At 40.0% G+C, this 22,496-nt stretch overlaps 1 protein-coding gene across 1 annotated transcript in view; it reads right to left on the bottom strand.

Moving 5' to 3' along the window:
* Positions 1-379: 379 nt before the first annotated feature.
* Positions 380-22,496, bottom strand: part of PPARA (peroxisome proliferator activated receptor alpha) — a 48,336-nt gene continuing 26,219 nt past the window's right edge. Inside the window, 2 exon segments of the mRNA XM_039540622.1 lie at positions 380-11,049; positions 16,138-16,585. Of these exon segments, the coding sequence (XP_039396556.1) occupies positions 10,802-11,049; positions 16,138-16,585 (696 nt within the window). The 3' untranslated portion in view covers positions 380-10,801.

A 22,496-nucleotide genomic window follows, 5' to 3' on the forward strand; every position in this document is an offset into this window, starting at 1 on the left:
CAGGATGTTGCAAAGGAACACGTTTTTTTCCAGTGATACCTATCAATCTTTATCTGGCAAAGCTTCATGAGATACTAACCTAAGCCCTGACCCCTGCAAACACTGATGCACGTGAACAGCTAAGTGAGTAGTCCCACTGAGTTTAAAACAGAACTAGTCACGTGTGTAAAAGTTATTCATGTGTATATAAAAATGTGTTTACAGAATGAGGGACCCAATTTGGACTTTCAGCTCTTTCTGATTAAATGCTGGATGCAGTCAGCAGAGGGTGGCAAAGCTTTTTGCTTTAAAAATACAGGACACGTGATCACTGTGAATGTGTCTCTTATCACCAAGAAAATCAAACACCATTCATGATGCACCACTCATTAAAACTTGATACAATTTTTAAAAATATTTTATTTTTAAACCATTAAGGCAAAACCATAGCTTTAAATTAACCATCTTTACATTCATCAGTCTTACAGTATGACTTTAAGCGCATACGGTTCTTACAAGTCATGACAATCACTAATCAGCTCAATCCCTTATTCTTAAGGAGAGAAAAATCAGAATGTAAAATAAAAATTAGAAAAAAACTCAATTTACAGGCCTGTTTCCAGTCTGTTGATTTTAGAACAAATATTCAGAATCCATTATATTTAGTAATTAAAAAAAAACTTTTTTGTCGTTGCTTGTAGAAGTGCAAAGGACCACTTAACTTTGTCTTTTCTACAAGTCCCTGTGTTACCAGGGCTTTCCATTCTCTCTTAAAACATCACCTGCACCGTTGTGACTAAAAAGTAATATGGGATTTAACCTGAGTTACTGATACTTTACAGGAAGACAATCGCTCCATGAGAATTATTTTTGACTCCTCCCCACTTAGCAATATCTGCTACTGATGAGTTTGATACATTTTTCACTACACTTTTGTACATTTAATACAAGTAAAAGGCACCCAAGAAAAGTTTGACAGACAACTGGAAACCCTGACATAAAATGTTTTTTATATCTATATTTGTGCTGAGTTAACCACTTATGACCCCCCACAGGTTAGGATTTTAATTAATGGCAGCATTGACAAAAAAGTGATAATTTTTTTGTGTCACGTTGGATACTATGGGTCATTCTAAAAAAATTAAAATGAACACCACTGTGCAAGTACCTTGGTGTGTTACTTTAATAAAAAAAAAAATTCAACAGCTGTTTCTACTCCCGTTCACTGCTTTTAATCTTCAATGTCGATCCTTTGAGAAGTCAATAAAACTGATCTTTACTGTTTGATGACGTTTCTTTTGTGAAATCAGTAATATTACAACTTTGACTATTTCTCTGTAATTACCAAGGAAATAAATCAAGGCTTAAATGCTCTCTTCCACTTCTGCAAGCTAAGGGGAATACTTAGTAGCTGTCTGTGGATCAAGGACATAGAGATGGAATCCTGGCTCATCAGCATGCTCCCCTCACACACGCACCCTGTGGGAATCAACTCCAGGAGTGGGAATGCATGAAAGCCTCTTTCCATGGCATCATTCTCCCCATAACCCATTCAGTTAATGCTGGCTGGTTGAGCATTAGCCACCCTAATTAGTAAAAGCTTCCTGAGTAGAAATGCTGGGGCATGTTGGCAATATGTGTGGGGGGGGGGGGGGAGAGGAGAGGAGAGGAGAGGGAGGGAACATGGCATCAAGACTAGATAATAACGATTCTACTTTACTGTGGAAAGCAGGAGGCAGTACGAAGAGATGGGGCCTCCATGAAGGCAGTCCTGGCTTCCATGTGGCAAAATATACCTATGCTATGTAAATATGTCAGCGGTATTAAAGCACAGCTATGATGTATTTGAAGTTGACTTGTATACAAATCCAGCAATTTTGTTACAGAAATCTTACAAAGCCAAGTTAGGGGAAAAAAAATAAACAGACAGTGGATACTTTTACTGAACTCATACAGGGCCACCCGGGGAGGGAAGGGAAGGGGAAGTGGGGCAATTTGCCCCAGGCCCTGCAGGGGCCCCCACAAGAATACAGTATTCTATAGTATTGCAACTTTGTTGAAGGGGCCCCCGAAATTGCCTTGCCCCAGGCCCCCTGAATCCTCTGGGCAGTCCTGAACTCATATGCAGTCAATTAGGATGCCCCATTTGCTTACTGTCAGTGTTTCAGCTGGTTAACATTGTTCCAAACCCAAGTACTGTAGCCTCCGGGAGGTAAACGATAACATTCTGAGTCACCACATAACCTTTTACAGCAATCATGAATCAGGATTTTTCAAATGTGTGTAACAATGGGAGCCAACATGCATATCAAGAGGAGCATATACTCCAAAATGCTTAAATTACATTAAATAAACTGGGCCAAATCTTGCAGTCCTTACTCAGGCCAGTCCTGCAACTAATATTCCTGTGAGTCGTCATTACTTAGGCAAGTAGCCCAATGGGTATAGGCTTCTCACATTGTTGAGGATTGGGACCTTGGTGTTTACCTTGGCAAATCAACAAGACTGAAGGATTTGGCCCTGTGTCTTCAGCGTTAGCTATTCTGTTGCTCCGTTACATCTCTCCCTGCCATTGTGATCTCACAGGCAGACAAATTTAAGAAAGGTAAAAGAGGCCAGGATTGAAATAGATTAAGAAACTGAAAGAAGCCTTAATAAAACTATTAAAACACATTGATATTGCTTAGAAAAGCACCTTGCCCCTGGGATGATTTTTGTTAACAGGAATCACACTATTATACAGTTGCAGTATAACATGACATAGCTGATGTAGCTCTTCGCAGGTTTTACTTTACTGCTGCCCCAGACCGTTAATCCGGTGCAGAAAAAATAGATTACCAAAAGAAAACATAGTACATCTTTTACAAATACGTTCTTAATAGAAATTTGACACATCGATGAACACAGAGAACTTGGATGATAATATATCATCTACAATTTTAAAGTTGCACCAACATTATAAGATGTGATATTATGTACTGCAAACAAAACAGCAACAAATTAAATCATGGCTAGAACAATTAGAACATACTGTGCTTGTCCTGGGTGTCATTTTTTAATTCTTCAGAAAAAAATTTAACCATTACAAATAATTAACTTAATGTCTATGGCCTGATCCTGCATCAGGATTTGCTAGAAGAGATCCATGCAAACATGGAATTCTACCTTAGTCACAGGATGCAGAATCAGGGCCTATATATAGATTGTCTTAGTCTATATCAAAAGCAGTGGTTTTCAACCTCCCTGGGGTCTGCAGACTATGTCTAAGGGGTCTGCGAAAGGTTGTCTTTACCATAGAACCTGGTTTTCAACTTGTGGCCAGTGGACCACTGGGGGTCCGCAGACTATGGCTAAGATTTCCAAAGAGGTCCATACCTCCATTTGAAAATGTTTAGGGGTCTGCAAATTAAAAAAAGGTTGAAAACCACTGATCTAAAGTCATAGGAAAAAAGGAATGTTCCTATAGAAAAATTAAACGACTTCCAAGTTATTGCATATTTTAATTATTACTTAGTTTTCATTGTATAGTCAAACAGTTACATAATTTTGAAATCATAGTTCAACCTCAGTGTGTGTGGCACCAAAATTATTTTTTATATAAACAATAGGACAGCTTTATTCCGGTAAAGCCAAAAATCAACTTCTCATAAAATTTAAGTATAAATTATGAGAGAAACGTAGGTCTACAGGAATTATATAGAAACGACCTCTCTTTGTTTAATTACAAGCCTAGTAGGAAAACTAAAGTACTGCAGTGCATGGAAAGATGAAAGTGGTTCTGAAGTCCACCCTACACCTTGGCCAGTTTGAGCCTCAACCCTTAATTATGTTAACTAAATATTTTACAGCTACAGTTTATCCTGTGCCAGACTTACTTGTATCAAAAGAGAAATGAAAGGAAGTCTACATTCTACATACAAATATTTTCAAACCTTGTTTACAACTGCAAATGCTCACACACGCATATGTCCCAAAGTTTTGCACAACACTTGCCCTCCACCGCCCTGTGAACTACACTTTGGAGCAATGAGGTGCTCCAAGTGATACCTCATCAGCCAAATTAGTAATGGAGCAGCTGAACTCTATAAGGAGACTGTCTGAGTAGTATAAGGAAGCTACCCACGAGTGTTCTCTCTTTGGGGAAGACTTGAGACCTCCACAGATTAGAAAGGATCCTACATGAGGAAGAGCAGGGGGGGAACACTGAGCTGGGGCTTGGAAGTAGTAGGGAGAAGCCTAAGGGAAACTATCAGGGAAGAAGGACAGTAGGAGAAATCCTATTAGCTCTGCAAAGAGAGCTGGTGGGTGCCTCTGGACAGGAAAGACCTGCAGCTTCTGGGGAGTGAGTAGGAAGGTGGAAAGTCCTTTGAAAAGGAGTAAGTTTGTGGGGAGGGAATAGCTGACGCAGGCAATTTGGAACAAGAGACCGATAACCCCAGTGTGGATGGGGAACAGCAGCCAATGCTGAGGTGGCAGGGTGGCCCATAACTGTTTCTTGGGGAGAGAAGAACAAGAGTCCAGAGAGACTATTGGCTGAGACTGTGTTAGTTTCTGTTTTATTATTGGAACCCTCTGGATGAGGGTTCTAAAAATGGTAGAAGTCTGATTTATACAGATGGAGTGGAAACTGAGGCAGAGTCCAGGGCAAGGGAGCATGACACAGTCCTTTATATAGTTTGTGGTAATTAAGTCCACAAACAAATTAATAGCATCTTTAACTTGAGACCTTGTGGCCTTTACTCATACAAGTATTCTCTTTGTGACTAAGGGTTTGCAAATCAGGCCCATAGAGTTTCACTTAAATAATTTACATATATCCTCTAAAGCTTTTGTGGTATAATTTACTAAAAGTTTGTCTTGCAATTATATTTGTATATTTTACATATGGAAGTTTAAAGAAACACTATCACATTCAGTTTAAAAACAAAAGACAAAACTGAACAATACCACTAATCTTAGTTCAAACCTCCATATTGTAAATTTAACCACTCAGTACCTGAGGGTTAACAAACTTGATTAAACACAGATATTCAAATTTGAATGTGGTTATTAAAATAGCATTGAGGTACAGGCAAGCCTCATACTGTGCCTTTCAATTCAACAAGCCTTAATAAAGGATTATGGCTTTGAATGAAGTACCAATTTTATGACATACTCAACCATTCATTAATTTTATTATAAAATAGTACAATGGCTATAAGTGGATTTAAATAACTGCTGATTTTCTTCTTCTTCTTTAAAAACTCTGAGATAGAAGCTTTGTGACTGAAAATTAAGGGACAAACTGAGCTGAAATGGAAGAGGACCAGAAATAATTTAGGTAGCTACAATGCAATCTTCGCCATCTGCTTTGTCTAAGACTTCTTACCATAAAGCTGTCCATTAGAAATGAAAGACCACTCAGAACTGCTAGTTCAGTGTGGGACCTAATTCTAGCAATGAGTAAACTTTCACAGATTTAGTATTTAAGATAAACATGTTTAGATGCTTATCTTAACCCCTTGAGTTTACAAAACTTGTGCTAGAAATCTCATTAGAATGGACTCTGGTACAATTGCTGGTATTTCCTAAATCTGTTTGGGCCAGAAATAGTGCAAACATAAGCTCTTTGGCAGCATTTCGACATTTTAGCAGCTGGTTGGAACCAGAAACCCAAAGGCACAGGAAAATGAAAATTAAGGCATTTTTAAATGCCAAAAAAGTTCAGTTTGGGTAAATGGAAAACATTCTGATTGGTTGTCATTTTAATTTTAGCACATTTAAAATAGAGATGGGCTCCTGAAATGAAGGGATATGTTGGTATCCACAAGTAACTTCATTTGTATTAATGAGGGTTGCATGCACACACTTTGAAATCAGAATAAAGCTTTAAATAGAATAACCAAATGAATTAAAATTAAGGTTACACAATTTCCCCTAGAACCTGCTTCTAGTCAGAGTAATGATGTACCAAACAGGCCAGCAAGTCTGTAATCGTGTTCTCTTCTAAATAAGACCACTCTTTCTTGTATATAACTGATTTTTTTAAAAAAACCCTAAAGCTTGCATGATTTGACTCCTTTATGCATGATGAAATTTGCTCAGGAATCTGTTAGTACTTAGTTCAAACTGTAAACTTTCACAAAAGCAGCCATCTTGAAAAATCTAATTTGTTAGTGTCTACTGTGATAATCCGTTGAGGTAGCTGAGCTAAATCTGTGAAAAATGTAATGCTAAAATAAGTTCTGTATACCAATACTAAATTTACAGTTGAGAAAATTGTTCTGTGTCTTGTATTCTTTGATGGCAGTATAGGTATCTCTGTAATGCACTCAGTGGAATCTCCCAGAATTTTAGGATCTGTTACCATCTTGTTCAAGTTTCTGTAACCCCTAGACAAATACTTTTTGTACATATATTTTATATGTTAATTTTAATTGTAGCTCTTTGAAACACTCATCAAAATTCAAATGGTTATGGAAACTACCCAAAACATTAGCCGGTCTTGAAATGCAACTGCTGTCTTTTCCTATTTAAAAACTTTTAGATGTTTGATGAATGAATTTCTAGATCAGGAACTTTGCTGACAAACAAAGATCCTAGCTGAAATGCAAAGAGGCTCTGGATGTGTGCCATTGCTACCATAGTCATCAGGTTCACACCAAGTGTGCTGTTCACTGTTACACACATGTGGGTGCTGCATACATCAAGAATGCTGAAAGTGATGCCAACCACAGCTGTAGAGACCATCAGCAGGGTTAGCACTATTGGTGTTAAGTGTGAAAGTACATAGACATGGGTGCAGATGTACTCAGATGCTCGTAGTCATAGCGTATACAAGTGGAGGTGGGACAGCGTACTGCCTCATCTGGGGAGATGTGGTGTGTACAGCTGCTATTTAACTAAACAAGAGCACTAGGGAGGTTAATAGGTTCTGCTCCACCTTTGTATTTAGTATCAGACAAAGAGGCACCAGGAAGACCAGGATTTATGAAAGACTGAAGGAAAATGAGATGGTTTTATTCAGCAGATGAGGTGAGAGTGGACAAAACAAAAAAGTCTCCTTAACTACCAGGCAGCAAGGAATTAACTGTTAGAGCTCCTAACAGAGCAGGTATTCATAATGGCTGATGGTCAAAGACTTAATTATGGGGACTAGTATTAGTCAAACACAAGGCATGCGCCTAAAACTGAGTCAGCTGCATCACATCCCCATACAGGATAAGCATTCTGAGGGTTTGAGTTTTGAGGAACAAATACTTTAATTGAAGCTTTATAAACAGTAGTAACTCCATATGCATATCATCTACCTGCTGAGTCAATTCTAGCATTGCATTGAAGACTCTCTCTCTAGAAAGTGCTGCCCTTGCTCAACCATCCAGGCAACAAAACATCACATTTTATCCCAAATGGCAAAACCAAAAATTCATAATTCACTGTAATAGTTATTCATTCTGGGCCAAACCCTACCTCCCTTTCAATGGAAGCACAGCAACTTAAAGTCAGTGGAATCACTGTGATTCTTCTGCACTGCACGCATTCTGGACAGCACTGAACTTTACTCCACACTGGCTTCCTCCAAAGCAGCGGAGACTAATGGCTGGTGGTAGGAATGGTGGGGGATGGGCAAGGGTATAGCTAGTGTGACAATGATTATGTGGCTCCACCAGTCTAATCACCTGCCTGGAGAAAAGTGGGTGTATTGGGTGCTGCTCAATAGGGTAAGAAAGTTGCCCTCCCTGACTCCCATGGACATTTACCTAAGCAAGTTTTGTTTATTTAAGGCCTGTGCAAAGGTCCAGAATTTGGATCTATACGAAAGTCGGAAACAAACAGGGACAGTGTACTGGAAATGTAATAAACCTGGAACAAGTCTGAATTACATTTCCAGAAGGACAGATAATAATAGGAAGTTGAAATATTTTAAAAGATCGAGAGTATTTAGGTCCATATTTAACTTGAGAAGTCAAATACTGGCAACTCTTATGGTTTCATTATGAGTCTTGCAATATGTGATAATTTATTTAAAGCCCCATCTTCTGCAAAGAAATGATTATGTGAGAATCTCAGCCTTCATTTAAGTTTCTAGCCCTCATTCTTGGGAGTAAAGTTTGAAAATGTGACCTAGAAACCCCTAAAACATCCCCTGCCCCAAAATCCAAGACATCAGTGATATGTCTTATAGTTTTTAAGCCAACCTCATAATTTTTTAGCATCTGATTCATGATTTTTGAACTTTGCAGTTTCAATGGGAAACATTTTTAGTAGCAGAAAGTATCATTGCTGAAATCCTCTCATTTTTCTCAAGAGTCACAGTGTACTGCAATAATACATAAAAGCAGATCATTTCTCAATCCACTATTTTCTGATAAAACTTGAAAATCTATTATCAAATTGAATAAATAAGGTAGGTGTCCTATATCCATACTTTTCACTGCTGCTGGTTGTGAAAAAATAAAAAATCGTGGATGGGAAAGGTAGCATGTATGCCATCATTTTGTGTATATGCATTCTTTACTTTTCCCCTCCCAGACCCAGGCACCAGTTTGAGCTGTGTGTGCCTGAGAAGTTACATAAGCACAGAAACTGGAATAGATTCTAAGCACACTGATGGAAGTATAGATACTTTGTTTTTAACACTTGCAATGTGTAAGTTGAAAAAAAAATCACTCTAATCTCACTCAATATGTAAGGCTCAAATGACCAAAAGCCTAACTGTAACAACAAGTCTCTAGCAGAAACAAGTTCTATGATGAAAACAGAGATCGCTGTTCTGTGTTCTGGGATTTATCAATCCTTACTCCCAAGTTGATTCTGTTAGTGAAGGTTTATGATTCTGAGGCCTTGAAACCATGCTACAATAAAGCAGGCATGAAAACTGACCCTTTTTCAGCCACAGAAAGTATTACTATGAAAGTATTGTCAAAATTGGCTGTCAAGATCATTGTTTTAAACACCCCATAAAAAAAGATCAATGGAGAAACTCTCGGGGTAAAAAGGAAAAGAAAGATAAAGACAGTCTCCTTCTGCTCTCTTAATATATTAAATGTTACTCCCAAAAGAAACTCATGGCTAGCAGTTGTTTTCATTCTTTATACAGTAGTCTCTGAAAAGTGGCATGATGGAGTTCCATGTCTATTATGTTTCAATGATTTTCAGATTAAATGTGCTCAGTTTACTGTAACATGATTGTTCTATCTGCCAGTCCTGCAGACAACATGGACATAAACTCAAGCTATGTTATTCTGGCTTACATCACCAGTCAGAACTACACTGTGGCTCAGATTCTGCTCTCAATTACATGAAACCATTTTCTCCAAGCTGTGCCCTCTTCCTTTACAACTGTGCAATCAGTGTCTACAAATTCTGCATTCTGTACCTGTCGTCTCCAGTGTGGTAGAGTAAAAGGAGGGCAGAATATAGTGTATTTGGAATTTAGTTAATAGTTCTGTTGACAATGTACAAGGAGGAACAGAAGGCATTTCACTCAGCTGGATTGGCTCTGAGGGGGTAATATAAGCAGAGAGTGTAAAATAATATTTTTTATCAGAACAGTAAATATGTATGACTTTGAATACATATTAGGTGCAGATCTGTTAAGAATAAAGGTGCCTTGTTTATACAATCATTTTTCAGAGTAGACCACCACCTGAAGCTATTGTATTCTAACAATCTGGAATTCAGCTTCCTTGGAGCAAGAATCAGACTTCTGGGTGACTCCCCAAGTCCTGCTAATTCAAAATGGCATTTTAAAGTAAAAATTTCATCTTCAGCAATTAAGACTTCTCCAAGATGCATACAATATACTACATCTCCACCCAAAAGGGACTTTTGCCTAGTTTCATTAGAACACTTTTGAAAAAGCATTCCCCCATTGTAAAGTACAATTCACTAACAAGCAGCTTGGTAAGATATCTTTGACGTATTTTATAGAGTCTTACAGTTTACGGCCAGAAAGGACCACTAGATCAACTAGTCTGACCTCCTGTATATCAGAGAACACCAGCACTACCCAGGACCCACACACTGATACTTTGGTTGGTCTAATTTTGATCATTGGGTATTACCTCCCACGGGAGACTAGACTATTACGTGCCATAGGCAGAGAATAGAAGGGACCAAGGTGCACCAGTGCCCAAGGCTCCCGCAGTGGCAGGGAAGTGATTATGTGAGTTACACCATGATAATCCTTTAATTAACTTTTTTTTAAAGACTCTTTTAAAAAGGCTAATCCTAAAGTTACTTAAGTAGTACTATTCCTCTCATAATTCAGACAGCAACAAAGTAAATATCTTTCAAATAAATATACCTGTGCATGTATAGTTATACCCAGCCACTTGATACATCTAGCCTGACTATTCTTTGAGAAAAATTTGAAAGTGCTAGTTGGTTCTTAATAATGAACAGGAGAGTATTTAAACCAAGAGTACATAATCTATAGAAGATAGTGCACGTATCTTGAACAAATTTTGCCCTATTTGGTAAATTAATGCTCAATGACTAGCCCAATACAGAATATAATTTTGATCAATCAAGGTCTGTTAGTTAACAGATTCAGATTTGTTAAACATATACTTGTTCAGTACATACACATTCTCGCTAACCCTCAAATTTCAAATTAACCAAAGCTTCTTATGAGCAAATTCATAAGCACTATGTAATTTCTCTAAAGTATTTAAAGAACCCACGACAAAAGAAGTGTGACATTCCAGTTATCTACAATTTAGATTTTTCATGTTCTGGAATTCAGCACAGCAGATAACTGTACAAAGTAATTTTTCTCTCATCTATTATTAATATTGCTCTTGGCTTTAAATACCGTGGAAAAAATTACAAAAAACCCTTAATACATATCGCTGTAGATTTCTTGTAATAAAGGATGCAAGAGTGCATCAGATTCAGTCTTTTTGATTATCTGAACAAGTTGAGCATGCTCTGTGACAAGCTGTCGGAGGTCAGCCATTTTCTGGAGGAGTTTTGGGAAGAGGAAGATGTCATCAGGATGGTTGTTTTGCAAGTGAAGTTTTAGTACATGCACAATGCCCTCCTGCATCTTTTCAATATATTCTACATTTACAAGACCAGGACGATCTGTTCTCAAAACAAACAAAAAAGAATACATGTCATATAATCTTACCATTGTTGACATTTTATCTGCACGTAAGGCCTGCTCCAGGCGTCCACTGAAGACAATGACATTATTCCAATCGATACCAATGATTTTGGATCAGGGACAAAGTAAAATCTTGTCATTAGTGAACTTTTGAAACACAACTGAATAGCTATGGAATACTCTCTCAGGAGTACAGGTATAGACTAACTTTATTAAATAAATAAATAGATCCTCATGACTTTTGCCAATGTTATTTCAAGATGGGCTGAAGAGAGAATTCTCCATGTGACTCACAAACCTTCTGCTATAGTACAGTGGACATGTCTAGCCTGGATATCTGATCTTATGTTCTCTACATGAAGGTTGTGGGGTCTCCAACCCAAATCAGAAGGATGAATAAGATTAAGCATTTGCGTATTTTTAGTAAGCTCTTTGGAACATATTTTACTGTGTTACTACAGTGCCAAACACATTGAGTCACCAATCTGGCTTGGTACTTGATAGGTATTACCATAGTGCAATTAATCACAGAGGAGGCTGGCAACACCACTTATTAAGATTATGAGAGACTTCCCATTATCAGAACATGTTTTCAGTTGCTCATAACTTTGACAAATATGTGGGCTGAAATTTTCCATGCCAGGTGTGTGCCTCAGGCTGGAACTTCAGCTGTTTCTAAATACGAGGCTGCGAAAAACATATGTTGACCATGCTAAAAAAAAAATTTTTTTTTCCGTTGGAAAGCTATCGCACACCTGTACTTTGGAACAGGGATTTCAAATTTGGCAAATGAAAGGGAGGCCTTTGTGTTAGGATGTTGGAGAAGGGGAGATGGATCTGATGAGAAGCCTTGGTACATAGGGACAACTGGGACTGTCTGGGCAAACAGACTTGGACAAGGCGCCTCGGAGAGGGAGGGTGACAATGAAATTGGAGAAGGAGCCTGGGTAGGGAAATTTGAACTAGGAGCATCATTACTGGAGGCTGTGGTGGGGGAAAGACTGATTAGATGATGAGCTGGTAGAAGTGGTGGGGAGGGGGTAGGGAATAGGGACTGGGTATGGATGCTGCAGGTGACTGGGATGGTGAGTCCAGAAGGGCAAGACTACCATTTGCTAGGCAAGGATACACCTCAGGAGTGAAGACAGACTGGCTAGGAGAGGACAGGAATGGGATAAGAGTTAGGGATAGGTATAAGCATTATGATTAGGTTGGAAAGATCAGACTTATCAGGAAATTTGGATTTCACCATGCAGACATGAAACAAAAAAATGTTTCCATTGATAATAATCCAAATTTTCAGGCAAGCAGAGCAAGAAAAATGTTGCCCAAGAACTTAAGAGTTTGATTTAAGGATATTTATTTTGTATATTTTGACATGTGATGTTGATAATTTGTGTTTTAACTGGGGCTGTCGATTAATAGCAGTTAACTCACGCGATTAACTCAAAAAATTAACTGCGATTTAAAAAATTAATCGCGATTAATCACATTGTTAAACAACAGAATACCAATTGAAATTTATTACATATTTTTGGATGTTTTTCTACATTTTCAAATATATTGATTTCTATTGCAACACAGAATACAAAGTTTACAGTGCTCACTTTATATTATTTTTGATCATTTTTACAGTGCAAATATTTGTAAACAAAATAAATATTTTTCAATTCACCTCATACAAATACTGTAGTGCAATTTCTTCATTGTGAAAGTGTAACTTTTTTTGCTACATAACTGCACTCAAAAACAAAACAATGTAAAATTGTAGAGCCTACAAGGCCACTCAGTCCTACTTCTTGTTCGGTCAATTAGTAAGACAAACAAGTTTGTTAACATTTACAGGAGATACTGCTGACTGCTTCTTATTTACAATGTCACCAGAAAGTGAGAACAAGCATTCACATGGCACTTTTGTAGCCAGCGTTGCAAGATATTTACATGCCAGACATGCTAAACATTCATATGTCCTTTCATGCTTCGGCCACCATTCCAGAGGACATGCTTCCATGCTGATGATGCTCGTTAAACAAATAACATGTTAATTAAATTTGAGACTGAACTCCTTGGGGGAGAACTGTATGTCTCCTGTTTTGTTTTACTCTCATTCTGCCATATATTTCGTGTTATAGCAGTCTCGGATGATGACCCAGCACATGTTCGTTTTAAGAACACTTTCACAGCAGATTTGACAAAACGCAAAGAAGGTACTAATGTGAGATTTCTAAGGCTAGATACAGGACTCAACCCAAGGTTTAAAAATCTGAAGTGACTTCCAAAAATCTGAGAGGGATGAGATGTGGAGAATGCTTTCAGATGTCTTAGAAGAGCAATACTCTGATGTGGAAACTACAGAACCTGAACCACCAAAAAAGAAAATCAACCTTCTGCTGGTGGCATCTGACTGAGATGATAAGAATGAACACATCGGTCTGCTCTGCTTTGTATTATTATCGAGCAGAACCTGTCATCAGCATGGACACGTCCCCTGGAATGGTGGCTGAAGCATGAAGGGACATATGAATCTTTAGCGCATCTGGTACGTACATATCTTGCGATGCCAGCTACAATAGTGCCGTGCAAAAGCCTGTTCTCACTTTCAAGTGACATTGTAAACAAGATGCAGGCAGCATTATCTCCCGCAAATTGTAACCAAACTTGTTTCTCTGAGCAATTGGCTTAAGTAGGACTGAATGGACTTGTAGGTTCTAAAGTTTTATATTGTTTTATTTTTTGAATGCAGTTATGTTTTGTACATAATTCTACATTTGTAAGTTCAACGTTCATTATAAAGAGATTGCACTACAGTACTGGTATTAGGTGAATTGAAATATACTATTCCTTTTGTTTTTTACAATGCAAATATTTGTAATAAAAATAAATATAAAGTGAGCACTGTACACTTTGTATTCTGTGTTGTAATTCAAATTAATATATTTTAAAATGTAGAAAATAGCCAAAATATTTAAATGCTATTTATTATTGTTTAACAGTGTGATTAATTGCGATTAATTTTTTTATCACGTGATTAATTGCGATTAATTTTTTTAACCACTTGACAGCCCTAGTTTTAACTGTTATAAAGCTTTAACTTTGACTCTAAGTCTATTGTTATTAAATAATTATTGCCTGCCCCTGCAGTCTCCCACAACTATGAAAACTGAAAGCGATAAAATAAAAATACTTACACATCAATATTATCCATTGAAATTACACCTCTACCGTGATATAACGCTGTCCTCGGGAGCCAAAAAATCTTAATGCATTATAGGTGAAACTGCGTTATATCGAACTTGCTTTGATCCACCGGAGTGCGCAGACCCGTCCCCCCGGAGCACTGCTTTACCACATTATATCCGAATTCATGTTATATTGGGTCACATTATATCGGGGTAGCGGTGTATATATAAAAATAGAAATCTGCCAAGCCTAATTACGATACCGTCTTTACCTACATGATCACATCTCCCTCCCCTCACTCTCCTCCCCCCAGGACTCCCTCATTCAGTGCAATGGGTGGCTGGTGCTCACTTAATGAGCAGCTATTTAATATTTTGTTTTCTCCTTGTTGTTCTGTGTGTGGCCCCAGGCCTTATTTGCTGCCCATTATGCAGACCCTGCCCTGAAGACAGAATTATTAATTTCTTCATGAACTTTTCTGTAGCACTCATCACCATAATATCTGAGTATCTCACAATCATTAATGAATTTATTTTCACAACACCCCTGTGAGATATGGGAATATTATTATCCACATTTTACAGTTGAGGACTGAGGCACACAGAGATTACAGTCAAAAGTATCCACTAATTTTGGGTGCCCAAATTTGAGACACCTAGGCCCTGATTGTTCAGTGTAGCTAGAATTATAGTGTGTTTATTATGTTCAAAGCATAGCTTCCTTTTACTTTAATTGCAGCTGTAAGTGCTCAGTTCTTCTGCAAATCAGACCCCAAGGTCTCAAGTCAGGCACCCAGAACATGAGGCGCACAAACAATTAGTGACTACTTGGGAAAAGACTGGTTTGAGTGACTTGTCAAGCATCACATCAGAACTCTTTGGCAAAGGCAGGGATAGAATCCAGTTCTTCAGGTTAGCAATCAACTGCCCTAACCATGATACCATCCTCTCTCTTCCTTGACCTTCCATCTCATTCACTACACACCTTCAAACTTCTGTAACAAATAAAGCAGGGCTCCTGCTCTCCTTCGCTACACAGCCCTGCTGCATCTCCAAAGCACTATCCTATGCACTGAATGAGGCAGGAGTCCTGTGAAAAAAAATGACCATGTGATCATGTAGTAAAAACTGGATCATATTAATATGCACAAGAGGGCTGAATTAGAGGTGCACAGGCATGGACAATTCCAGCATTTTCTAACTTTTGAGTGCTTGAGTTTACAACCTTAATAATGTTTTTTTTAACAGTTTGTGTGCATCAAAAAAATAATGTTCACAGGGTATACTGGGCCTTTTGTCTTATAGTAAATAATGACGGGGGGAGTGTTTGTGGATTGTACTTAGAGGGTAAGGTCACTATCCTGCAATATGAAATGCCTGGGCAGAATGCTATAGCTGCGCAAACCCTTTGATTTCAATGGGGGGTCCACTCACATGTACCAGAGAGCAACATCAAAGCCATAACTTTATTGGCCTCTAAGGATGAGATTAGAAGAAACAGGAATATCTAACTCCACTATCAGTCCCATAATGTTGTATTTCTCTGCCTGTTTCAGAGTTTAGAAATATTTCTTCATGCCCAACCCTATTCCTCAAGGACTGGATACTCTTCACATCCCACTTTTAAAACTAGAAAGCCCCAAGGCACCAATCCAACAACATGTTGTAAATGGGCAGACCCTGTGCAATACATTACAGGATTAAGGCCTTAATGAGCATGAGTCTTGTACCAAACATAATTTAACATGAGACAAACATTGTTAGTGGCAGAACTGAATTGTCATAATTCCATAAACTGCAACAAAATATACTTTTCTATTTTTAATGACTAAATGATGGGAGTGAAATAGTAAATATTACTTCAAAGAACAGATATTTATCTCTTACCTCCACAGCAAATGATAGCAGCTACAAAAAGCGATATGTCACTATCATCCAGCTCCAGTGCATTGAATTTCATTGCAAAATCAAACTTCGGCTCCATAATATCACAAAATGGCTTTCTTAGGCTTTTCAGGAACTCCCGAGTTATAAAGCCGTTTCCATAGGCTACCAGCATCCCATCTTTGTTCATTACAGAAGCTAGCATGGCAAAAATGGCTTCATAAACTCCATATTTTAACAGAGTCACCTGATCATTCAAATCAAGATTTGAGAAGCCAGGGATAGATTTGGCAAATTCAGTAAGTTCTGTTACAGTCTCTACAGATGTACACTGGCAACAATGGAAGATTCGAACTTCTGCTTCCTTGTTCTGGATTCCATTGGCTACCAGTTTTGCCACCAGAGTCTTCTCTGCCATACAGAGTGTTTCCATGTCATGTATAACAAATGGCTACAGAGAAAGGTACCAATTAATCCATTTACAAAATAAATATTTGAGGACTATTTCATTCCCCACACTGATTAGTCTTCAGCCATTAATAAACCCTGAATTAAAAGGATAAGGACCAGATTAGTAGTACTAATTTGGCATTTATGCAGATGACATCCTGTGATGATTTGAGAAATCTGTCTATACAGTTTATGAATTCTGGTTGAAATGGTCAAATTATTCTTATGAAAAACACGATCATGGAATGTCTCTATGTCAATGTGTATTCGCCATTGCTGATGAACCTATCATTACAACTCTCCCAGGCCTGGTCTAAATTTAAAACTTAGGTTGACATAGCTATGGCATGCAGGGGTGTGAAAACTCCACACTGTTGAGCACCATAGTTATACCAACCTAACCTTTGGTGTAGATGCAGCTAGGTTGAAGGAATGCCTCTGTTGCTCTAACTATCATTGCTCTGGGAATGGAATTCCTACAGTGATAGAAAAACACCTTCTGTCACTGTAGCCTGCCAAACCATAGCTATGCCACTATAGCACAGCCATGGCCCCAGGCTAGAAACAATGGACAGTAGAATAGTTAACATTAATGACCGTGCTCTGACTGGTCAATAGGTATACTAAGGAGGTTGGCTGGAGTGGGGACAAATCACTTCCTCCAGCTCATCTGTAAGGAGTAAAGGGCTTGGAGAATGTAAAATTACCAGCAGCAGGACACAAGAACCAGCGACTGGTGGTGGGACATATGAACTTGAGGGACTTGCAGAGCCATCTAGGAAATTTTGGGCTGGAGACAGGGGAAACGTCCGGCATGCTTTCATAGTGGGAGCAAGGGGGTTTAGCTATGCAACCAACCAAGATTAGCAAAACCAAGCTGACCTATGGAGGGAGAGACTCTATAAATCAGAAATCAAGCCATGAGCTGCAAAAGGAGGATCTTGGACATCCCTAGAGTATCCAGACCCCAGTCCAAAGAATTCTCTGGAGTGACGAGAAAAAATGTTGCAGGGAAATGTGTGGAAGATGTATTATTTTAATATAGCTCTGTGTATTTCTTATGAGGTTAAGTAAAGAGCAGTGGTGGTTTAGAATTCTTCACGAAGTCTGTCCGCATGTTTGTTATGTGTTGCACCTCTCATGCGCAGTTAAAAAGTTAACATCTGAACCCAAAACACCCACATGGCTACAGTTCTGGGAGAGAGTGTGTTAAAGTTATGGAAAGTTTGAGGGGTAAGTAGTGGTCCCCCAGAGGCTAGGCAGTTGGACTACAAGGTCTGTTCTCAGGAGGAGGTGCTAGACAAAGGGTCTGTACTGCAAGAGTGTGCCTGGGACCCCCAGCTAGGGGCAGCGCATGGCCTCTGTTCAGTCTCTGACGGCTTAAAGCACATGGAATCCAGTTGCTGGAACCCTCACAGCAGTCTGGTTAGGGGGCATTTGACAAGATCTGTGACACATCCAATTCACCTCTGTGGGATATTAGCTATGTAAATGCTAAGGACTGCGGGATTTGACTAAGAGGAACTCATTCAGTCATTTAAACATAGGTTGGCACTTTACATATTTACACAGTCCTCTTACAACTATCAGTAGAATTGGACTTTTGTATTGTTCTTGTACTTCACTACTGGATTATTCATTTTAAGTTATATCTGTGCAACTGATCTTCTGCAGGAGCTCTAGCCATGACTCCTATTTAAGGTTAGTGCTGGACTGTTATCACAGATAATGATTTTCAGGACACTAGAACAGTGTCTCAACGTAATAAATATATTCAGCACTAAGCAAGAACTTTCTCCATGAATAAGGATGCTCTAAAAGAAATCTGTGTACTGCAAACTGAGGAGATGATTCCTTCAAATATTAATTAAAAGCCACAATTTCTTAAACAGAGTGATTGGAGTTCAGGAAAATGATAACCAGACTATAAAGCCTCAAAATATTTTTGAAGAGCAAGAATTAGAAAAAAAGGCTATCCATTAAGAAAAACTAGGTCTAGAAAATCAAAGAAGTTGACACCAGTTATAAATCTGGTTCCTTAAGTTAAAGTATTTCCCATCTAAGGTAAGTAAACCATAGAGTGAAGTCCTTATTCAATTCTCTTTCAGGCAAAACTCTCCTTGTAGTGAGTTTTGCTTGAATAAGGACTTCAAGATTTAACTGAGAGTGAAAAGGTTAATCTCCATTTAGCTTACTGTAATACATACATTTTTCTCAGGTGACATCTCATTGGTACTTGTCCATCTTTGATCTGCTTATGGTAGCTACACTCTACACCATTTCAGTACTTCTAAATATTATGAACATAACTTCATGGGGGGGAATAAAACATCCAAGTTTCTAAACCATTTAAAAGGTTTAACCTATTTTTTTAAATACTGTGGGTCATTAGAATTTAACACCTTTTCAGTACGAAATGCTGTTCTTTGAGAGTGGTGTGTGTGGAAAAGTCTATTGCCAAATCCATCTTGGGACCCAAAGTTAATACTGCTACCTTGTCTCTACGTAAAAGAGCTTGTAATTTCTGAAAATGAACTACAGTTGTGCCAAGAAGAAATGGTTACTCACCCTGTGCAGTAATTCTGGTTCTTTGAGATGTTTGTCCTCATGTGTGCTCCACTCCAGGTTCACTAATGTCCCTGTGCTTTGGACTGGAGTTTTCTCATAGCTGTATCCATTTGGCCTGCACATCTGCGTTAGCCAGTCTCGTGCACAGTGCAGTTGTTACATAGGACCGCATGTGAAAACTGCCCTCAGTTCCTCCTCTACTGTGGAGCCCCATGGCCGAGAACTCCGAAGCAAAGGGGTCGGAGGGCAGGTAGTGGAGAACCCATCGGGGAACACATCTTGAAGAACCACAATTATAGCACAGGGGGAGTATCCATTATTTCTTCTTCTTCAAGTAGTGTCCCCATGGGTGCTCTAGGTGACTATGGAGCAGTGCGCTTTAAGGCAGAAGGGACTTTGGAGCTGAATCCAGTACGGTGGAAAGTACAGTCGAGCTGAATTCAGTATTGGGGGTGGAGTCCTGACATTGCATAGTGTTTGACGAATGGATAGATGGATGCCCTAATAATGGCTCTACAGATGTTGATGACTGATAGGTTTTTGAGGAAGGCCATGGAAGTGGCAATGGACCTTGCAGAATGAGTGTGTAAGCGAAGGTGGCTGAATGTTACAAGACTGGTAACAAGTTAAGGCAGTCTGATATCCACTTGGAAAGTCTCAGGTTAGAGACTGCTGACCTTTTTGATCTGTCTGCTGTCGAGATGAATAACTTGTCTTTCTGAAGGGCTTTGTCCTGTCTAGACAAAAGGCCAGAGCTCTCCAGGGTATGCAGCAGTGTGTCCTGGGAATTCAGATGTGGTTTGCGGTAGAAGACAGGCAAACAAATGCGCTGATAGAGATGGAACTCAGAAGAGATCTTAAGTAAGAATGTGAAGTGGGGCTGCAGTGTGACCTTGTCATTAAAACACTGTGAAGGGGGGATATGCCACTAGGACCTCTATTTCTCCAACCCACTGCACCATCAGGGATGCCATCTTCGTTGCAAATGGAGCAGTGAGAAGGTAGTCCAGAGGTTTAAAGGTCAGTCTTGTGAGGCATTTCAGGACCAGATCGAGGTCCCTTACTGGGGTAGGGCATTGGACCAGTGGATAAAAGGTTTCCCATCCTTCCAAGGAATCTTGCTGTGGTCGGGTGGGTAAGACTGAATAGCCCTCTATTGGGGGGTGAAAAACCATGATGGGTGCCAGGGAGACTCTTATGGAGCTCATCAATAGACCCGAGGTTTTCAGAGCTAGGGTGCAGTATATCCAGAAACGATGTAGTCATTGGTGAAAGCTGCCTGTGGTCACACCAACTGGCAAACCGCATCCATTTTTCAGAATACTTGTAGTGAGTAGATTGATATTGCACAGCAGGAAACACTCTTTTTATGTCCTCTGAGCAGGCTGTCTCTAATCGCATGAGCCATCAACAACCATGCTTTGAGACCAAGCATCATGAGATTGGGATGACAAAATCTTCCTGCACTCTTAGAAGAGGAGATGGGGAGCGATGAGGAGAGTGATCGGAGGGCAAACAGATGGTTTTCTTACCAGATACAGCTATGTTTGCCTGGGCCAAGTCAGAACTATTAGAATTACTCTGGCTCTGGCACTCTTCATTTTGAGCATAACTTTGGCTATTAGGTGAGTTGGCAGGAGAGCATACTGTATGGTTGACCACCACTGAAGGTGAAAAGCGTTCCCAATGAATTGGTGACCCAATCTGCCCCTTGAGCAGAAGTGGCAAATAAGTCTATCTGGGGGGTACCACAGTGACAGAATCTGTGATGTAATATGTTGGGGTCTATTTCCCACTTGTCGTCTTGGAAGAAGTGTCTGCTGAGTGAATCTGCAGTCACACTCTGAATGTACAGGAGATAGGCTGCTGTGATAGTGAGCTGGTTTCATATGCACCAGTTCCAGAGTTTGATGCCTTGGTGAAACCAGAAGAGGATCTTGCTCCTTCTTTCAGCAGCCAATTGTCCTGGTAAGGGAATACTTTCCTGCATAGCTACCATCAACACAACCTTCTAAAAGACCTTCAGGCAGATGTTAGGCCAAAGGGGGGCAATCAGTATTGATAGTGGTCCTGGCCAACAACAAAATGGAGAAATCTTTTGTGGGATGGATGGATAGTGATGTGGAAATATGAATCTTGAAAGTAGGGGGCTGAGAACCAATCCCTTCCTCTAATGGAATTATCACTGTGAGCATCACCATTCTGAACTTCTGTGCCTTCACATAGGTGTTGAGTAGTCTCAGGTCTAGGATGAGTCTCCAACCTGCACTCTTTTTTTTGATACCAGGAAGTACTTGAATAAAATCTCTTCCCTCCATTCTATATGGGAACTGGTTCTATAGCTCCCATGCACAAGAGAGTGTCTATTTCTTGACAAAGCATGCTCTCGTGAGAAGGATCCCTGAAGAGGGATGGGGAGGAGGGTTCATTGGTGGAAGTGAGGCAAAGTGGACTGTGGAGAATATCTCCAGGACCCAACTTGTCCGCAGTGATAGACTCCCGGCTCACCTGAAGTTGCGAAGACAGTTGCAGAAGGGAGGAAGGCTGGTGAATCAGTGCAGCTGAAGAGGATGACTATGGTAGTTCAGACCTAAGTTCCTTATAACCTGCGCACATCAGCGGGGAGAGGAGCCCGTCCCCCGGCCCAGCCCAGCCGGAGCTTCCACGGACCAGAAGAGGTGCCTCTCACCCGGCCCCGAGCTGCTGCAGCAAGAGAGGGTTTGGGGGAGTCCTCTCTTCCTGCCACAGCCCTGGGGCAGCCTGCACCCCAAACCCCTCATCCCAGCTCCACCCCAGAGCCCGTGCCACCCCACGCCCCAACCCTGAGCCCCCTCCCACACTCCAAACCCCACTACCACCACCACACATCACCTACATATTGGTGCACATAACAAAATTAATTCCATACATGGACATAAAAAATTAGAGGGAATACTGGTTCAGACCCTCAATCACCACATCAAAACTGCTGCTTGGTGTGTGAGGCAGTAGGCTGAGAAGTGGACAGTTTCCTTCTCTGAAACCTATGCCTTCTCTGGTGTGGCACATACATCCTCTAGGAGGGAAGGAATTGGACAGGGCAGGATCTGAGGGCCATCTGAGGCCTGGTCTACACTAAGGGTCGAACTAGGGTACGCAAGTTCAGCTACGCGAATAGTGTAGCTGAACTCGAAGTACCCTAGTTCGACTTACTTACCCGTCCAGATGTGGCGGGGTCGAACTCCACAGCTCCAAGGTCGACTCCGCCACCGCCGTTCGCGGTGGTGGAGTTCCGGAGTCGACCGGAGCGCGCGGGGAGTTCGAACTATCGCGTCTTGATTAGACACGATAGTTCGAACTCTGAG

This window comes from Mauremys reevesii, linkage group 1 (assembly GCF_016161935.1).
Source record: "Mauremys reevesii isolate NIE-2019 linkage group 1, ASM1616193v1, whole genome shotgun sequence".
Lineage (NCBI taxonomy): Eukaryota > Metazoa > Chordata > Testudines > Geoemydidae > Mauremys > Mauremys reevesii.